An 18,177-nucleotide genomic window follows, 5' to 3' on the forward strand; every position below is an offset into this window, starting at 1 on the left:
ACAAAATCCTTCATACTGGGGCCTGACCTTGCTCAGGGGTCATTGTTTGGAAGATCACAGAACAGCTTGGAATTTCATATGTACACAATGAGTCGAGCAGCTAGTTTTTCAGCAGCTCGATCAATACTAGCATGTTTTTTTGGGGTCATAATAATATTTCATAATACCTTTGTTGACTGACTGGTGATTTAACATCTGTGTTATGCAACATGTGACATGCAAATTTAAAACACTGACTTGGCATGCAGAATTTGTGCTTCCTGGAACTTTTGCATGGTAAATCTCCAAAAGAAAGTGTGCTATTTTATATTTGTTTTTGTATCCTGCTATTAAAAGGTAGTTTTCTTCAATAGCTTACAACAAACATGTTTGTGCTAAAGATTAAACACTTTCTGGAAGAATTATTAAACAAAGGGGGAAAATGTAATAGCTAAATTTAGAAACACTTTAGTATAGGGAGGGACCATTTCTCACTATTAACAAGTTAATTATTAGCATGCCTATTATTAACTTATTGGCTGTTTATTATTACATAGGAAGCGCATATTCTGCATGATCATATTCTAAATCCATAATCTTACCCAATATCTAAATTTAACAACCACATTTCTAATAAGCAGCAAATTAGTAGTTTATTAAGGCAAAAGTCATAGTCAATGTTTCATTGTTTATTGTCAAGTAATTGTTAATAGCGAGAATCTGACCTTAGAATAAAGTGTGATCCGACATATTAATTTACATATGCTGTTTAGATTATTCCATATGCTTATTTATTTAAATTATTTTTTTTTTAGGTTGTTTTCCTTGCTCCATCATGGCCCACCGCTCACAGTGTTCTTCATTTGGCGACAACCCCCTGGATCCCAATTACTTGCGTCCGCATTACCGAGAAGAGTATCGCATGGCTATTGATGCCCTGGTGGAAGAGGATGTTGAGGGCTATTACAACTTTTTACAAAGTGCTAATGTAGTTGACTTTTTATCAAGGTCGGAGATTGAGCATATTAAAAGCACTGTGCAATCACCACAGAGTGCTGGAAATTTACCAGAACTGCCATATGGGGAAATAGATCAGGATGGGTCTTCTGACACCTACTGGCCAATGCATTCTGATTTGGATGCACCAGGACTAGACCTTGGCTGGCCCCTGCAGCAACATAGTTTTGTGGGGCCCACGGAAGTCACAATGTTGGTAAACCCTACTGACCCTGAGCGGCCCAGCATTAAGGAGCAGGCCCGGCACCTCATCAAAAATGCTCATCAGGTAAGTGCTTTCAAATTTGTAAATGATGTCAGGCTGGAATCAAGAATATGAAAGATCCACTCAATAATCATTATCATCAGTACAAATATTTTCTTTAACATTTTATTTTTGATACGTTCGTTTAACATGATGTACACTTACATGAAATTAAGACTATGATCAGCCAAATTCCACTCATTTTATGTCAGTAACTCGTTATTGCTCATGAAATAAACAAATAGGGCATTTTTGCAGTGGCCTCAAAAAGTGAAAACATGTGACTTATGTTACATCACTACTGATTGTGATGGTACAAAGTCCAATACAACCGTTATATTGGTCACTACAAAATAATCAAAAATTACTAATCATTTTGTGCCATATTTGGATTATGTAAAATCGTTATTGCTAATTTCATGTTTATTTCCTCTTTCTCACAGGTAATCGCAGTGGTGATGGATATTTTTACAGATATTGATATATTCTCTGACCTTTTGGATGCTGCAGCACGTCACGTGCCTGTCTACATTCTGCTGGATGAACAAAATGCCCATCATTTTGTTAACATGGTGGCTAGCTGTAAAGTGAATCTGGACATGATTCATGTAAGTTCAGTTTACCTCAACAAGCATACGTTTGAATTGTAAGAAAACGCAGACTTAATGTTGACTTCACTGCTTACAGCTGATGCGGGTACGGACAGTGGCAGGCATTACCTATTTCTGCCGCACAGGAAAATCATTTAAAGGTCAAGTTATGGACCGTTTTCTTATGACAGACTGCAGAGCAGTGATCAGTGGAAACTATAGGTGAGCTCAGTGGCAGATAAGAATTCAAATTTAATGCATGCTCACTTATATGTGGCACAGATGATACTATTCATATTTCTTTCTCTCTTTCTCCAGTTTTATGTGGTCTTTTGAGAAGATCCACCGCTGCATTGCCCATTTGTTCCTTGGAGAACTAGTTGCCGCATTTGATGAGGAGTTTCGTATCTTGTTTGCTCAGTCTCAGCCTCTTACAGTTGAAAATGCCCTTGTACCCATGCCACAAGACAATACAAGTGGTTACCCTGGCAGTCAGTTTGGCATAAAAAGAACTCAGTCACTAAGGAATCCCAGAGGATATCTTCGCCAGCCTGAACTTACTGGTTACCCATTTGGGGAACGTCTTGAATCCATACTACCTTTTCGGAGGGAGGACCCATTCCGCCATACACTTGAACCAGGTGCAGGTCCTATGCAGGTCACAAAATATGCATCGCAGCAGTTCAAGATGCAACAGTCATTCTTGGATCCAGGACGCTCAATGTTAGCCTCCAGGCAGCTGGAAATGAATGCCTTTAAGAGGCATAGCTATGCTGAGGGCACCCGTGAGACCTACGCCTCCTCCCGGCAGTATATGAAACAGCGTGTAATGAACAACTTGGAGGAGACGGAATCGCATTACCAACGAGAACAACATTACTATCATAGTGAGGGCATGGAACCAGATTCTGAGCGCAGACACTTTGACCGTCTTAACTTTGGCATGTACCAGACAGATCAACAATCTGATTCTGGATATCCTCCTGAACTTGAAGCACCAGGAAATCTGAATGTTTTGTCCTCTGATGACCTCAAAAGTGATTCAGAAAAACAGTACAACGCGGGAGGGGGACGCTATGGTCCACAAACCCACAAGAGGCCTGCTGCAGGCCATGCATATGCCTGTCAGAGTTCGCCTACTCAGCCCCATCCTCCTGACCACAAGCAGTTGTTCTCCACTGGAGAGCAGGTACGGCAGTCCCAGGACCCCAGTGCAAAGCAGGGATTGCGGAGCTGGAGAATCAACTCTTATCTCAGCACTTACGAAGATGCAGGAGAGGAAGGCCTGCATCAGCCAATGGGTCCAGATGCCTTTGATGAGCCACATCAACAACATGACAGCAGAGTTTATGGCTCAGAGGGACCAGGCCTTCATTTAAGAGAGCGTCAAAACATCCCAACTAAGCCAAACCTTGATTTGCGGCCACGCTATGGTAAACCCATCATACAAGATAGGAATCAAGTGAAAGACTTTAGCTCTGACCTGGGTCCCACAAGTACTGACACATTAAAGCCAGCCATTTCAGCTTCATCACTATCCTCTTCAACAGACAATGAGAAGGAGCCAGAACCAAGGGAAATCAGCATTACCAAGCATGAGTCTTTTCGATCTCGAATTAACCCAATGCTGCAAAGGAGCTCCAGATTAAGGTCCTCTTTAATCTTCAGCTCCTCAAAGCTGGAGCAACACAGCTCCTCGCAAGCCAAGTCTGGTGGGGAGTTACAGGAGGAGAAAGATGAGAGTGAGCCTGTTCGATACTCATCTATTGTAGCAGAGATTTTGGAGAAGAGGAGGTCGATGTCAAGAGAGCCATTTGACTGGAGTAAGCATAAAAAAGCAGAAGAAAAAGAGGTTAAAAATGCATCTACAGGAGATCTGACTACGATCACAGATGTCAAAGAGGAGCCTATCAAAGAAAAGGAGAAACCTGAGAAACCTGACAACCCTGAACCCGAGGACAATAAAGTTACCCAGCCAACAGAGCCTTCGAGATCTCAGCAAACAACTTCCGTACTAAACATGAATGATCCAGCAAGCAGACTTCAGTACTTCAAAAATTTGGAAGAAAAGAGAAAGGGCTCAAAATTAGAGTTAGATTTGGGTGCTAAAAGTCCAGAAACAACCATGAAAAAGCCAGACCTCACTGATACAGCAACCACAGTACCAAATGTGCTTGTTACTTCAGTGGATTCCTCTGTAAAGACTCAAGAGTCAACGATTACGCTAACAGATCCTGTACCACAGCGCTTGGTGATTGCAACAAAACCATCTGAAGTCTGTATGGACAGGCCACTCATTAACAGCAAAACTCTGACGGAGAGCACAGCTGATGCAGCAAAGAAAGAGCCTGTGAAGGAGCCTGTGAAGGAACCTGTGAAGGAACCAACAAAGTCACTTCGGCCTTTCCCATCACCCAAGTTCCTAAAACCATTCAAAGCCTCTCAAACTTCTCATCGTCGTATCTCATGTGGCGAGGATATTCTTACGGATGCAACAGATGCTAAAAAGAGTGAGCTTAAGAAGTGTCGCAGCCTCAGTTCATCGGGCATCACCCGTGCAGAGTCCAAAGAAAGCCTGAGCTCCCTAAACCTTGGGAACTCTGATGGCAAAGATACAAAGGCCCTTGATTTCCTCAAGAAACAAACACAGAGATTAAAGGGTTTGCTTGGGCCAAAGGGAGAAAAGAAGCACTCAGGAGTTTCCAACTCTCAAGAGGACAAGTCAATGAAAGCAGTCCCTGAGATAAAAGAGGAGCCCTCAGATAAAGAGAAACCATCTGAATCCATATCATCTTCAACCTTAGAAGAGAACAACAAACCCAATGTTAAACCGACTCCATCGCGCTATCAGTCCTCTACCTCAAATGTGATATTTAGCAGCAACCTCAGGGATGATACCAAGGTGATCCTAGAGCAAATCTCTGCAAATAGCCAGAAAAATAGACAGCTGACTGAAGAGTCTGGGAAAGTCGAGGGGGGCAAGGAAGAAGTTTCCAATTCATCCTTCAGATTTCAAAACCGGAATCAGTTCAGCCGAACTCCAGTCAACCCACAGGAGAGGGACAATCTGCTGAAGAGAATAGAGAGCATGCGCAAGGAAAAGAAAGTCTACAGTCGTTTTGAGGTACTTTATTGTAACCGAGAAGAGTGTTGCTGGGACCAGGGAAATGTAGAGAAGGCAGAGCAAAGTCTAATTAGATCAATCACATGAGATCCTTATACAATATTTGTAGTGAACGTAGATTTTATTTCTGCTTAAATCTTATATAGGAGGTTTATCATTTCAGAGCAAAGCAGTTAATGTAGCATGTAATGTCTAGATATATTTATTGACAAATATATTTTTCCTTTTATATGTTTATGTATTATTTGACTCTACATTATTTTGTGGTATGCCTAGAATTTAAAAAATGTCAAAAGTAAATCAGTGTTTTTATATGCCATAACATTTAAATATGAGTTTGTTTGCAACCTCCATTTATTTGTTTTAATTTGACAGAAATAATTGAAATAGACTATTATAGAATCTCCTGTACTATTTGTGGACTGATGGATGAGAGATTAGTAGGATGTTTTACTCACATATCATTCACTCTGCTTCAACAGATGGGGAATAACCTGGGATAAAACATGGATGAAGTGGCCAATATTCCTCACAGAGAACTGTAAAGAGAACCTGAAACCATTCTAAAAAAGTTCCAAACATCCCCAATACTCCTGTGAACAGACACAGAGAAGCAAGTAAGTCGCTTCAGATAAAAGTGTCTGCAAAATGACTAGTAATCTACAGTACATGATCCATGGATGTCATGTAAACTGACCACGAAAATAGCACAACCTCAAATATGAGGATTCTTGATGCAGCAGGAGAAATACTCCCTGCTCCGTGCCAATCTGAACCCACAGATGATTCACTTTGTCCTTATAAGGCATCAGGGCAAACCTCTTAACAGTAATCACACATCATCCCTACAGAACATGGAAACACAAGTCAGGCCAAAGGAGGGTTCGAACTTCAAGAGGCTCTTCTCAGCTTTTTCTTTTTCTACTGGACCTTATAAGTTCTATATGATGTAAATGTACATGCATGCACAATTTCCAAAGGAAATTAACATGTCTGGGCAGAAGCTGAGATATGCTACTCGGAAGGCACCAAAACACACCCTCTTTAAAGCACACCACACAAATGCCCCAGGACATGTCATGCTGAAATTATGCTTTGGCGCTGAATGTGCCAATGGATCGCAGGCATAAAAGAAACCATAGATGGTTGATAGACAATGCTACTTTTGAAGGCAAAGAACAGAGAAAATGTGGAACCTGAAACTGTCAAGAGATGACTGGAAAGTATGTAAGTAATGTATTAAAATGAAAGGAGGCCTGTTCATTCATCTTTCTTCTATCAACAGTGTGCTATCAAGAAAGTGGACTGAAAAGTCGAGAAAGTGATGTGAGGCTTGGAATTGAATTAATTGTATTTCACCGGCAATCAGAACTTGCAGTACAATGGTTTCATACTATACCTGTACATTCCTGCATGAACTGTGTTGTCAGGAGAAGCTGTAAAATATTAGGTTGATAAAGATATTCTCAGGACTGGGCTTTAGCCTGTATTTTGTCAATGCAAAATGTAATTAAGACAGAACGGTATTACTGAACACCAAAGATTTCCCAGAGTGCTCTCTGGATGTGTCATAGGAATGATTTATGGAAACTGGAAGCTGATCTAATGAGGAATATCTGATCTAGAAGTATGATGGAATTGAATTTTGATAAGAGTGTCATCAGTACATATTTTATATAAATGCAAATCCTGGGGAATTTAGACTTGTTTACAAACTTTTTTTTATTGTGTCTTATAAATTCTAAATAAATGGTTTAAGAAACTTTCATTTTCTAGGTACAGAATGGTTTGATTTTGGATTTAAACATTGTTTGTTCACAAGCATTTGTTGACAATAGCAGTTGGTAACAAGTTCAATTAGAACAATGGAACAGAATGGAAAAGAATATATAAGATGCTTCTTTGTAAAATTCATATTTCTTGGAAGGTATTAGATACTCAGTTTAAGTTTGCAAAAGCAGTTTGAGATATTCATGGTGATTTTTCAAATGTGTCCATGTGCATCTCTGCATTCTGGGTGAGGCTTAACCTGTCCAGAAGCTTGGTAAACTGCTCCAGCTTCTGTTGTTCTGCAGGGATGGACACAGAAACACACAAGAAAGAATCAGATTACTGTAAAGATGATTTTGGTCTCTTGTTTAAGGGCTGTCAGTCAAATGTTAAGAGTTAAATTCTAGGTCCACAGACACTTGAGTATCAGGTTACATTCCTGTGCGATCCCATCATTGCAAGTACTCTAGCTTTAGGATGTGTTAAAAATGGCTGAATTCAGAATATCATGGTACTCTTAATATGTCTGCCATAACTTTATACAGCAGAGTAGTCTGCTAATATGCTATTCTGAATTCAGTGATTGTCTTGTTGACTGGCCAAATGAGTCATTTTGGAAAGATTTTGGAAAAATGACTGGATTAATTTGACTTCTACGTCTGAATAAAACCAGAACAGATCAAATGTCCCACTTAGCAGGCAACTACACACTGGTTGTACTGGAAAGGACCATAAAAACTAAGCAATGGAACAAAAGTAATAATAAAATGTACCAGCCTTCAACAGCTGCTCAGTGGTGTACTCTGCAGACTGTATTTCTGTTGGAAGTCTTTGTGGAGTCTGGAAAAAGAAAAAAGGAACATAAAAGCTATTGTTCTATGAATAAAGCACTCTCCATTTTACAATTAAAAATAAAGAAAGCTCAGTTGCATTTAGTTCAATATCCATTCTCATAGGCCACTTACAAAGACGTTGAACAGGTTTTTATGCTGCTCCATTAATTGATGAAGCCGATTCTCAAACTTAATCCTAAAATAAAATTAGATTATTTAGACTTTCAAAAGCAGTCTCTCTTGATAATAAAACATGCTCTTATATTTTATAATTGTCATTTATTCCTGATGATATCATCAGTAATGTCCGAAATGGTGGGTTTTAGCATATCAGTTTGAATGTGGCAATACATGGAATGGCATTCTGGCATTCTAAGAAATGACACAGCATCTCATGTCTATTTCTGATATGTAAACAAATATGTAAAAATGTCCCTTCTCTGTTAAAAACAGTAAGTCATACCGAATCTTTCTGTGCTTTAATTTGGTCTCCTGGATCTGAAAGCAGTACTGCTTTAATGCTTCCTCTTTCAGATGATGGTTCTGCTCAAGCTTCCTAAAGAGATACAAGTTAGATGGTAAATCAAATAAAATGGTGCCTTCTAGTATGTCTCAAACATTTCTGCGTTAACAAAGTAGAAAAAAATTTGACAAAATGCTGCTCTCAACGTCATCCTATTTTAATATGATTTGTGTAAGGTATCGAGTGAATACATTACACACCCTTTACAAGACTCAATGACCTGAGACCAAAGCTCAATGTTGGTGACTCGTGCTGCGATTCGCACGTGAGCAGTTCCCATTTAAAGTGTCCCATGAGTGTTTTATAGATGCCCAAGTATGCTCACCTTTGTGCCTCTAGCTGGAGGTCCTCACATTTAAGCTGCAGAGATCTGTGTAACTCTTAATGACAAGAGTATTTGTTTTAACACTGTAAATATATCTGAAAACAAAGCTTATGTAATTTATGGGGTCATTGCTTGGTTTTAGACTAGAGTACCTTCCTTTTCATTCAGTGTTCCCTCCAACTGTAGCTTCAGCAGTTACTGCAACAAAAAAGCTTCTCTTTACTGTTTTACATCATTTAAATGAATGGCACTGTGTAAATTATACTCATTTGCCATTTGAGTATACATACATGCATCTTCCTCCTCCTTCCGTTTCCTTCACTTCATCTTCAGAATGTTTTTTTGCTTAAATTTATATGGGTGTTAATTTTTGCTTTATAAAATGTGTTGATTTACACAGTGATTTAACGTCTAAAGAGGCTAATTGACCTCGCTGCAGCTTGCCAGCTCCCTGAGTTTGATCAACAGCTCCGCTGGTTTCGGTTCTGCCCGCCTGCCTATAAAGAGACCAAATGCTTTTATAAGAAATACAAAGGCATTAAATCCCATTGAGTGGACAGAGAAAAAAGATTTGGTTTATGGGTTAGGCCCACACCATGTAATGGGGTAAAATGTGAGCAGTAACAAACTCCTCAGTTTAATAGGATTATTTTTAACATATGTAATGTAAAATAATGAATTTTAACTCGTTAATGAGTCATGTCCTACCTGGGCTTTCTGGAGTCTTTATAATATCTTCGATGTTGAGTGACGACTCTGCAAAAAACAACATTTAGCAACCTGCAATACTCGAAAGTCAAACTCAACCTGCTTAAGTTTGCTGACTAGCCAACACCGATACACAAAAACAAACAAAACAATAACCCACCAAGCACCACACTCATTATGACGCCAGTTGATAAATAGTACACACACACATATATATATATATATATATATATATATATACACATTTGTAGGGTAAGTATATTAGAGTAAATATACTGAGGGGAACGTTCGTTTGTACGCGGTTCTTTAGAGGTCAGTTAGCAACTGCTGAGGTAAGTTAACGTTAATTTCACAAACTAAAAAAGTCAGTTTAACGTTAACTGCTGTTCACGCGCATTTGTATTTTAAACATACTCATGTTGTCTTAAAAACCCGTTTGATTTAAAAATGTTTTTGTAATACAAATTATTATGCGATCAATTACGTTTTGATCCATTTAAAAAATAAATATCGATTTAACAACAATTACAGAATTCACTCCACTTGTCACATTCTCCACTTTTTGTAAACTGGCCATTTGGCGCCATCACCTGGTTAGACATGGTACTGTTAAATACATTTAAATGCTGCATTTCATTAATTCTTCTAAAACCTGTTTTGCAAAAAACTAAACAAGTTGGACTACTCACGACTGCAGCCTTTCTAGTATAGCAAAAAAATATTTAGCCAACATAATGTCTAGTACATTATAATACAATTCAGATTATAGGTGTGCGAAAATAATTTTATTGAAGAAATATGAATTTACTGTTAAAACAATCACTTACAATACAAATGATTTTTATAACAACACTTGTGATAACAAGAACTTTATATTAAATTCTTACAGCCATGACACAAATTAAGAAATACTGACAAAATGTTGGCCTAACAACAATACTAACTTATACATCATGTGAAAGAAACAAAATGAGCGAAACAGCATTAAAGGTAATGCTTGTTAAGGACAAAAGCATTGTTGGATTAAACAGAACCAAATAGTCAACACTGCTGAATGTCTCCCTAAATCAATTACTACAACTTGATCACAAGAATATTAATTATCGATAACACTAACATAAAAAAAAACACTAACAAAAAAGTAGTTTTGTAGTTACAACCAGACAGACATTCTTTTTTGGATCCTAAAGCATACATTTGAACCAAAGTCAATACATTTCAGATGTATAACTTAAACAACAAACTATTTAGTTTATGAATGCCTATAAATATTTTTTCCTTAAATCTGAGAGGTACCCTTCTTGTGAAGTCAGTAATATATGCATGTGTTTGTATTTCTTGCTGACCTCAGCTGTGACACAGGCCAGTATACCAGAAAACAATAAATCTGTTGTTCAATACTAATTCAAAGTTAATGTTACTAATTCCAAGTTAACAGATATATATATATATATTCACTGGTCACAGAAAATATTTATGTCTGTTAAGTGGAACACAGCAATGCTCTTTTGAATGCAATTTGAATTATTTATATATATATATATATATATATATATATATATATATATATATATATATATAGCCAAAGCAGGAAGTAACTAACAAATAATGTATTTTTGATGGAGGATGAAGTTAAATGAATAATACTGATGAAAAAAAACAATACATTATGAACAGAAAAAAATTAAAGCATACAAATTCAGTGTCATGTTCTGCATTACTAAAGATACGAACAAGCAATATCTATATATTATGTAGAAGCCCTTTTACATTTTTTGAATTTACTAAATAAAAAATGATTTAATAATTCAGTAATGGTTCGGTCCCACCTCTTACCAGCTTCAGAAACATGGCTGTAAAAAAATACAGAAAAATATTGTAATAGTGAGAGAATTTTTTTTTTTTTTTAATTCTGTTGCTAAATCATTTCTCAGCATCTTCTCAAAAAAGTGCTCAAACTATTATTTGTTGATGTTTCAAGACTCATTCTCATCAGTACTGCATGTAACTTGCACACTCAGAGTAATCACTTCCATCCCTGTTTTGCCTCATTACAATCCACTGGTTGTTTGTACAGGACCAGTCCTGCAGCGGCCAATCAGCATACGTGACAGTGACCACCTCATCCACTGGACCACAGTCCCTAGGTCTGAGATTAGGCTCGAGATATTGAAAAACTTGAGACTGGTCAAACTGCCCTGAGTATGCATAATGAGCAGGATTTGTGAACTGTTTCTCATACGTACAGCTGTGAAAGCTCATTTGAACTTCAGAATGTGTGTTAGCTGCTAAAGGCGGTGCATCATTGTCTGTGCATGTGGTTGCAGGGCTTCGGTCTTCGATCTCAGGTGCCACTGTGGTTGTCTCTCTTAGAGATGTTCTCTCAATGATAACAGGTCCCTCCTGCAGTGACAGGCTTACCTTAAAAACAGGCTCTTTAACTTTGTTTGTACATACTACTTTCTTAGGATGACCCTTCTTCATTTTTTTGGACATCTGATGGGTTGGAGCTATTAAAGCCTGTGCATCAGAAGGGGGCAGCATAGACTCTGCTGGACGTTTAAGAGTCTGTCTGGGACCTTGAGATAAAGAAGAAACTCTATCAATATCTCCCTCTAATAATTTTTCTTTATAATTATTTTTGCTTTGTTTTCCAGTAGAAAATAATCATAAGGGACTCGATATCCAATTGTGTTGGTGTTAATTACAATCTCTACCCATAAATGAGCACCTTTTCCCTTTTTAAGATTGCTTGTTTAGGGCAAAATAGCAGTTTTCAATTAATTTTTCTATTTTAAAGAGGCTACAGGTGCATCTCAATAAATTAGAATGTCATGGAAAGGTTAATTTATTTCAGTAATTCAACTCAAATTGTGAAACTCGTGTATTAAATAAATTCAGTGCACACAGACTGAAGTAGTTTAAGTCTTTGATTCTTCTAATTGTGATGATTTTGGTTCACATTTAACAAAAACCTCAACAAATTAGAATATGGTGACATGCTAAGTGAATCAACTCAAAACACCTGCAAAGGTTTCCTGAGCCTTCAAAATGGACTCTCAGTTTGGTTCACTAGGCTACACAATCATGGGGAAGACTGCTGATCTGACAGTTGTCCAGAAGACAATCACTGACACCCTTCACAAGGAGAGTGAGCCACTAACATTCATTGCCAAAGAAGCTGGATTTTCACAGAGTGCTGTATCCAAGCATGTTAAAAGTAAGGTGAGTGGATGGAAAACGTGTGGAAGAAAAATATGAACAACCAACCGAGAGAACCACAGCCTTATGAGGATTGTCAAGCAAAATCAATTAAAGAATTTGAGTGAAATTCACAAGGAATTGACTGAGCCACCACACACAGACATGTCAAGGAATTTGGTGAACCACACACAACGTCAGAGGCGTCTTACCTGGGCTAAGGAGAAGAAGAACTGGACTGTTGCCCAGTGGTCCAAAGTCCTCTTTTCAGATGAGAGCAAGTTTTGTATTTCATTTGGAAACCAAGGTCCTAGAGTCTTGAGGAAGAAGCTCATAGCTCATAGCCCAAGTAGCTTGAAGTCCAGTGTTAAGTTCCCACAGTCTGTGATGATTTGGGCTGCAATGTCATCTGCTGGTGCTGGTCCATTGTGTTTTCTGAAAACCAAAGTCACTGCACCCGTTTACCAAGAAATCTTGGAGCACTTCATGATTCCTTCTGCTGACCAGCTTTTTTAAGATGCTGATTTCATTTTTCAGCAGGATATGGCACCGGCCCACACTGCCAAAAGTTGTTTAAATGACCATGGTGTTGGTGTGCTTGACTGGCCAGCAAACTCACCAGACCTGAACCCCACAGAGAATCTATGGGCTAGTGTCAAGAGGAAAATGAGAAACAAGAGACCAAACAATGCAGATGAGCTGAAGACTCAGCAGTGCCACAAACTGATCACCTCCATGCCATGCCGAATTGAGGCAGTAATTAAAGCAAAAGGAGCCCCTACCAAGTATTGAGGACATATATAGTAAATGGACATACTTTCCAGAAGGCCAACAATTCACTAAAAATGTTTTTTTTTATTGGTCTTATGAAGTATTCTGGTTTGTTGAGATCATGAATTGGTGGGTTTTTGTTAAATGTGAGCCAATGAAAATCACAATGCCATCATCACAATGAAAAGAACCAAAGACTTAAACTACTTCAGTCTGTGTGCACTGAATTTATTTAAGACACGAGTTTCACAATTTGAGTTGAATTACTGAAATAAATGAATTTTCCACGACATTCTAATACATTGAGATGCACCTATATATGTAAGAATGTATTCATCACTTTTTTATTGCCACTGTGCGAACAGCTTGTAATGAAACTTACAAAACCTTCTTCAACTTCCTAGGTTGTCTAAGAAAGACTGTAGACGCACACTCTCTCTCTCTCTCTCTCTCTCTCTCTATATATATATATATATACACACACACACACACTCACTCACTCACTCACCTGTGGTGTTGCTAGTTCCTTTCTTGAAAGACAACAGACCTGATCTCCACCCCACATCGGCTCCACAGTTCAACACCCTCATGCCTTTTGATAAAGAAATGATGCATATAATAAATGATATAGTGAGGCAGGTTTGGCCCTCACCGATGAAGTACAATATAACAATCATGTATTGTGCTTTCATCTGCTGTACTTACACCAATGATAATCCTTTTCCAGTACCTCACTAATAAGACATGCAGACAACCTCATCACCTTTAGAACAACATGAAGTTACCATAAAGCTCTGCACAATCACATCTAATTCTATGACTATGAAAACAAGATGAACATAAGTAGTACCTTTATATGTCCTCTTCCATCCTCTTTCTCCAGCTGGATAGCAATATCCTCAAGCATCTCATTTGTGTTGCAGTGTTTACGCTTTTTAGGCAAGAGTTGTGGATGGAGAGCTTTCTGGCGACACAAAGACATTTGCATAAGCGACAATATGGTGAATTAGCAACAGAATTTTTGTATATTTTGTATAGCATATCTGTGCAAATTGTGTAATGTATAGATAAGAAGAGTTCACTAATTCAGTTGCTGGCAAGAGAGTAAGTTTTCCTACCTAAAGAAACACTTACTAAGTAGTTTCGCTGGTGATCACAGCCAGTCAGGTGGCTGAATATTTTTTTCTTCTTCAGCTTCAAAGAACACAGCTGACACAGGTAACAGCATGGAGGTGGATTCCCATCCACGCTCTGGCACTTAATAACAGCTTGTAGACCTGTGACAAACATGCTCACACACAGTTTGGTGCAGTGAATTTAAATCAATGCATCATCTTTTGTATGTGATTATTCTGCTAGATTACATAGTACGAAGATATACTCACCGATAAGAGGCTTTCGACCATTGTAGTTTTCCAGAAAATCTTCTATTGATTGAAACTGATCAGATGGACTTTGAGTCTGAGAAAGAGGAGACTGGGCAATTGGACTTTGTGAGAACACAAAGGTGTTTTCTTCTGCTAAGGTGTATGATTGAGGCTCCTCTGTCAATATAAATGAGAATTACACAAACACCAAAAAGAATGATATTTTATACACATATATATATATATGTATACACACATATATACATATATATATATATATATATATACATATATATATATATATACACTACCATGTACGTCCCAGCTGGTGTTGATTGGTTCTTCTAAATTAGACTCAGACAGACTTAAATCATGCGTTGTAGCCGGTTCCAGTCCTTCTGTTACCATTTGGGTTCTTATCTGCTTGATAACGATCTCCACATCTCTGACAGGCTCTGGACTATCAGGTGAGCTTTCAATCCTGAAAAATCCATGCCTGTTTGATAGATCCTGGGTTAACTCTGGTACCATGATGTGGCTCACTGAAAGAGATGGTGTTTGCCTCTGGATTTCATATGGAATGGTTTGGGCCAGGTGCATTGGATATGATTCATAGCTAACTCCAAATGACTGGACAGAACTGTTCCCATCATCTTCATCAGCATGCACAATATCATTCTGGCAGTGAACTCTGATGGGGATATACTGTCTTGGTGGTCTTACAACAGAGATTGTCCTTGCTTCAGTATAACACTGGTTTTCAGATGGCATTATGTATCTTTGAAGGCTTCTGCCTGGGATTGGTTGATACTGATTTATGTGTTGGCTGATGACTGGAGCTGGGGAGCTTTCTAGAAAAGGTATTCTAGATGAAACATGAGAATCCACTAGACTCTGAGGTGTAGATAAATCCTGACATGTGAATAATGGTTTGACAGGACCTGCGGTTCTATGGAGAGATGTGATTGGATTGGTTGAGACTTGTTGGGGTTCAATCAAACTTGAACACTTTGACCTCAATGGTGTCGTAGATACACACTGTGTTGGGACCAAACATCCTAAAGTTGAACGTTGTGCAGTCCCATTCATATTGTCAGAGTCTTGCTGCTCTTGAGCACTGGTTTCTTTACCTTTCAAAGAACATTAAAATACACCAAACATATATCAGTATCTAAGTACTACAGTATAATAATGAAACAGATTAAGTCATATTAAACATACTGCAGAATCCACACCTTCAGACGGGCTGTTGTGAACAAGCAAATTAGGTGCATTAGGGTTTCGCTGATCCTTGATCTTCTTCATCTGAGCAAAGGCTAAGACAATTGACAAAAGAAGAAGTGATGAGGGTTAATAAAGATACACAAGTCAAAAATCACCACCAAGTGCCACTAAACAGTTTTCTTTCCTTAAATTGTAAATTTAATCTAACATTTAGCACCAATTTATTTAAAGCGACATAAAAAAGGTGAAAATTATCAAACCTCATGTGAACTTAATTGTAATACTAAATTATATTTGATTAAATCTTGGATCAATCACTACTGTTTCTTATCTCATTTGTTAGTGACTCTGGATAGATGCATATGTTAAATGAATAATTAACATTAAACTGCTGTATAACTAAGCTTTAAACAACATATTTGAAAATAAGTGCAGATAAATATTCCTGAGGTGACTGCTCTTTACTTAAAACCACATCAACTCTGGGGACCCACCGGTGGGTCCAATATTGCATGTGCCTAATTCTCAAAAAATCTAAATAACAGCTAAAGTGGTTTTAAAGTGTTTTGCATGGAAAATATACATAAAACTCAACGTTTTCATTAATTTCAGCTATTTTCCACACGTTTTGAATGGAGCAATAAGATAGGACATAAAAGACAGACCATTAGGGACAGGCAATGATGCCATCTCCTTGTAGATGACTTCATCCACATTCAGAACCTTATCAGAGAAATTGGAAGGTTAGTGAGGAGACTGTATATTAATATAAAAGAAAACGATTTTGATACTTTTTTTTACCTGTATATCACCTGTTCCCTCCTTCTTTTCAACCTTTTTTGCGATATCCATTAGAGGGCGAGCCAAAAGAGTCAGGTCTGTATCAGACGTCCACCCATGTGCATCATGAGATTTCTGTTACAGAAAGTAAAAAAAAAAAAAAATTACATAGGAAAACTACTGCAAGTAGAATCAGAAGACAAAAACAAATATTAAAGAAGCATAGATGAAGTATCTAGATTTTCTAACCGCAACTAAGAAAAACATAAAAGCAAATATTAGATATTAGATTTTCTTAAAGGTATTACAGCTTCCACATGTATCATGGAAGGGTCAATGCAAGCAGAAGATAACTGTGTATATATTAAAGAGTTTCTACATCCTTCAATAAAGAAAAAAGAAGAACACATTAAATCTAAACAAAAATTTGCACATAATAAAATTAAACTCAAAGCATAAATGTAAGCGTACATAAATAAAACATATGTAATAAAAGCACTTAATGTAAGAATACATGAAAGAAAAGTAAATTATATTTTTTCATATTCCCTTACATAAAATAGAGATGAAAACACAGCAATCTGTCATGTCATGTCGAAAATCTTACAAATAAAATAAAAAATCTCATAACCAATAACTTGCAATGTAATTGTATCTGTGGATGCTGCCCATGATGTGGTTCCTGATATCAGCCTTGGTTATTCTCAAAACGCAGACATCACAAAAGTACAATGCAGGCTGGTTATATGCCAAAACCTCTGTGATGGAGTTCAGACCTGAAACATTCAAACAGGTTCACACACAAATTCATTTTTTTTGTTTAGATGTTTATTTAAATCCAGGAACTTAATCATTTTAGATGATGGACCCTCTCTTACCAATGATGGGCTGTGCTCTGTTCTGATTGTGGAGATATGAACGTATGGAATTGTACAGGTGACTCTGGCACCCTGGAACGCAATACAGTACAATTTTAATTATTAGGACATTATAGAGGACAACTATGGTAAAATATAATTACAGGAGTGTGCTGGAAACTTTGACAAAACAAACCTGGGCTGCTTGCAGCAAACATAACTGGGCTGCTGTGAAGACAACAAACAAACTCCTGAGAAACTACAGGGCGAAAAAGAGAAAGAAAAAATAGAACAGTGTCTAGGTAACGTTCGGCTAAACGTTCAAACTATCCACAGGTATATTCAGAATAGCATACTAACATCCTATACTTGCTATATCTGCCTTCGAGATCGCAAATATAATTTTGGTTCAGGTTGGGTTATCTGAGCAGAGGAGAGCTGGCACCAGGAACCAAAGAATGAGACACACAAGTGGTGCAGTTTATTCTAAGCTCAACTTTATTGTGCATTGGGTGCCACTTTTATACAGCATCTGAGAGGAAGTGAGGCAATGGAATGTCTGGCAAATAATAGCTGAATAAGCATAACTGACTTCTTTGGGCAATCATATATCATGAAACAAGATTAAGGTTCAAATCTTAGCACATCATACTTTCATCACACAATGTCCTTTAACACAAGATGTTCACGTGCACAAGCAGAATCTCACAGTACTCTATACTGAGTGGAACATGCCAATTTCCTCTCACCAATGAGGCAATGTCTGAATGAAATCTTCTATAATATGTACTGTTTTACTATGTTAAACGTTACTGTACAGTACACAGTATGATGATGTAACGTTAGTCACTAAGTAGTTTTCCC

The 18,177-nt window shown here is 37.7% G+C and overlaps 2 protein-coding genes and 1 long non-coding RNA gene across 4 annotated transcripts; 1 reads left to right on the forward strand and 2 right to left on the reverse strand.

The window, feature by feature from the left end:
* Positions 1 to 772: 772 nt before the first annotated feature.
* On the forward strand, positions 773 to 6,722 carry fam83hb (family with sequence similarity 83 member Hb). Its single transcript, XM_059556268.1, has 5 exons — positions 773 to 1,264; positions 1,684 to 1,848; positions 1,928 to 2,052; positions 2,149 to 4,954; positions 5,437 to 6,722. The coding sequence occupies exons 1-5, from the start codon at positions 815 to 817 to the stop codon at positions 5,455 to 5,457; spliced, it is 3,567 nt and encodes a 1,188-aa protein (XP_059412251.1). The 5' UTR covers positions 773 to 814; the 3' UTR covers positions 5,458 to 6,722.
* Positions 6,723 to 7,703: 981 nt separating this feature from the next.
* On the reverse strand, positions 7,704 to 8,691 carry LOC132145345 (uncharacterized). Its single transcript, XR_009434459.1, has 3 exons — positions 8,406 to 8,691; positions 8,021 to 8,113; positions 7,704 to 7,753 (listed from the first exon to the last, which is right to left on the reverse strand). It is a non-coding gene; the product is annotated as an uncharacterized LOC132145345 (long non-coding RNA).
* Positions 8,692 to 11,035: 2,344 nt separating this feature from the next.
* si:ch211-199g17.2 (uncharacterized) lies at positions 11,036 to 16,585 on the reverse strand. 2 transcript variants are annotated; one of them, XM_059555289.1, is made up of 11 exons: positions 16,478 to 16,585; positions 16,342 to 16,399; positions 15,688 to 15,768; positions 15,492 to 15,582; positions 14,764 to 15,401; positions 14,471 to 14,629; positions 14,220 to 14,362; positions 13,936 to 14,049; positions 13,791 to 13,848; positions 13,594 to 13,677; positions 11,036 to 11,692 (listed from the first exon to the last, which is right to left on the reverse strand). In XM_059555289.1, the coding sequence occupies exons 1-11, from the start codon at positions 16,526 to 16,528 to the stop codon at positions 11,106 to 11,108; spliced, it is 2,064 nt and encodes a 687-aa protein (XP_059411272.1). In that variant the 5' UTR covers positions 16,529 to 16,585; the 3' UTR covers positions 11,036 to 11,105. The 2 variants fall into 2 exon arrangements, with proteins under 2 accessions (XP_059411272.1, XP_059411271.1); XM_059555288.1 differs by having other exon boundaries at positions 14,764 to 15,582.
* Between the last annotated feature and the right edge of the window lie 1,592 nt (positions 16,586 to 18,177).

This window comes from Carassius carassius, chromosome 8 (assembly GCF_963082965.1).
Source record: "Carassius carassius chromosome 8, fCarCar2.1, whole genome shotgun sequence".
In the NCBI taxonomy this organism is placed as follows: Eukaryota; Metazoa; Chordata; class Actinopteri; order Cypriniformes; family Cyprinidae; genus Carassius; species Carassius carassius.

Excerpts from the sequence above, each read along its gene's own strand:
- fam83hb (XM_059556268.1), top strand. The coding sequence starts at position 815 with ATGGCCCACCGCTCACAGTGTTCTTCATTTGGCGACAACCCCCTGGAT. Across the intron at positions 1,849-1,927 it reads TGAATCTGGACATGATTCAT|CTGATGCGGGTACGGACAGT; the intron begins GTAAGTTCAGTT and ends CACTGCTTACAG. Across the intron at positions 4,955-5,436 it reads AAGTCTACAGTCGTTTTGAG|ATGGGGAATAACCTGGGATA; the intron begins GTACTTTATTGT and ends CTGCTTCAACAG.
- si:ch211-199g17.2 (XM_059555288.1), bottom strand. The coding sequence starts at position 16,528 with ATGGATATCGCAAAAAAGGTTGAAAAGAAGGAGGGAACAGGTGATATA. Across the intron at positions 14,363-14,470 it reads TGGTCGAAAGCCTCTTATCG|GTCTACAAGCTGTTATTAAG; the intron begins GTGAGTATATCT and ends TGTTTGTCACAG. Across the intron at positions 13,849-13,935 it reads ATGGAAGAGGACATATAAAG|GTGATGAGGTTGTCTGCATG; the intron begins GTACTACTTATG and ends GTTGTTCTAAAG.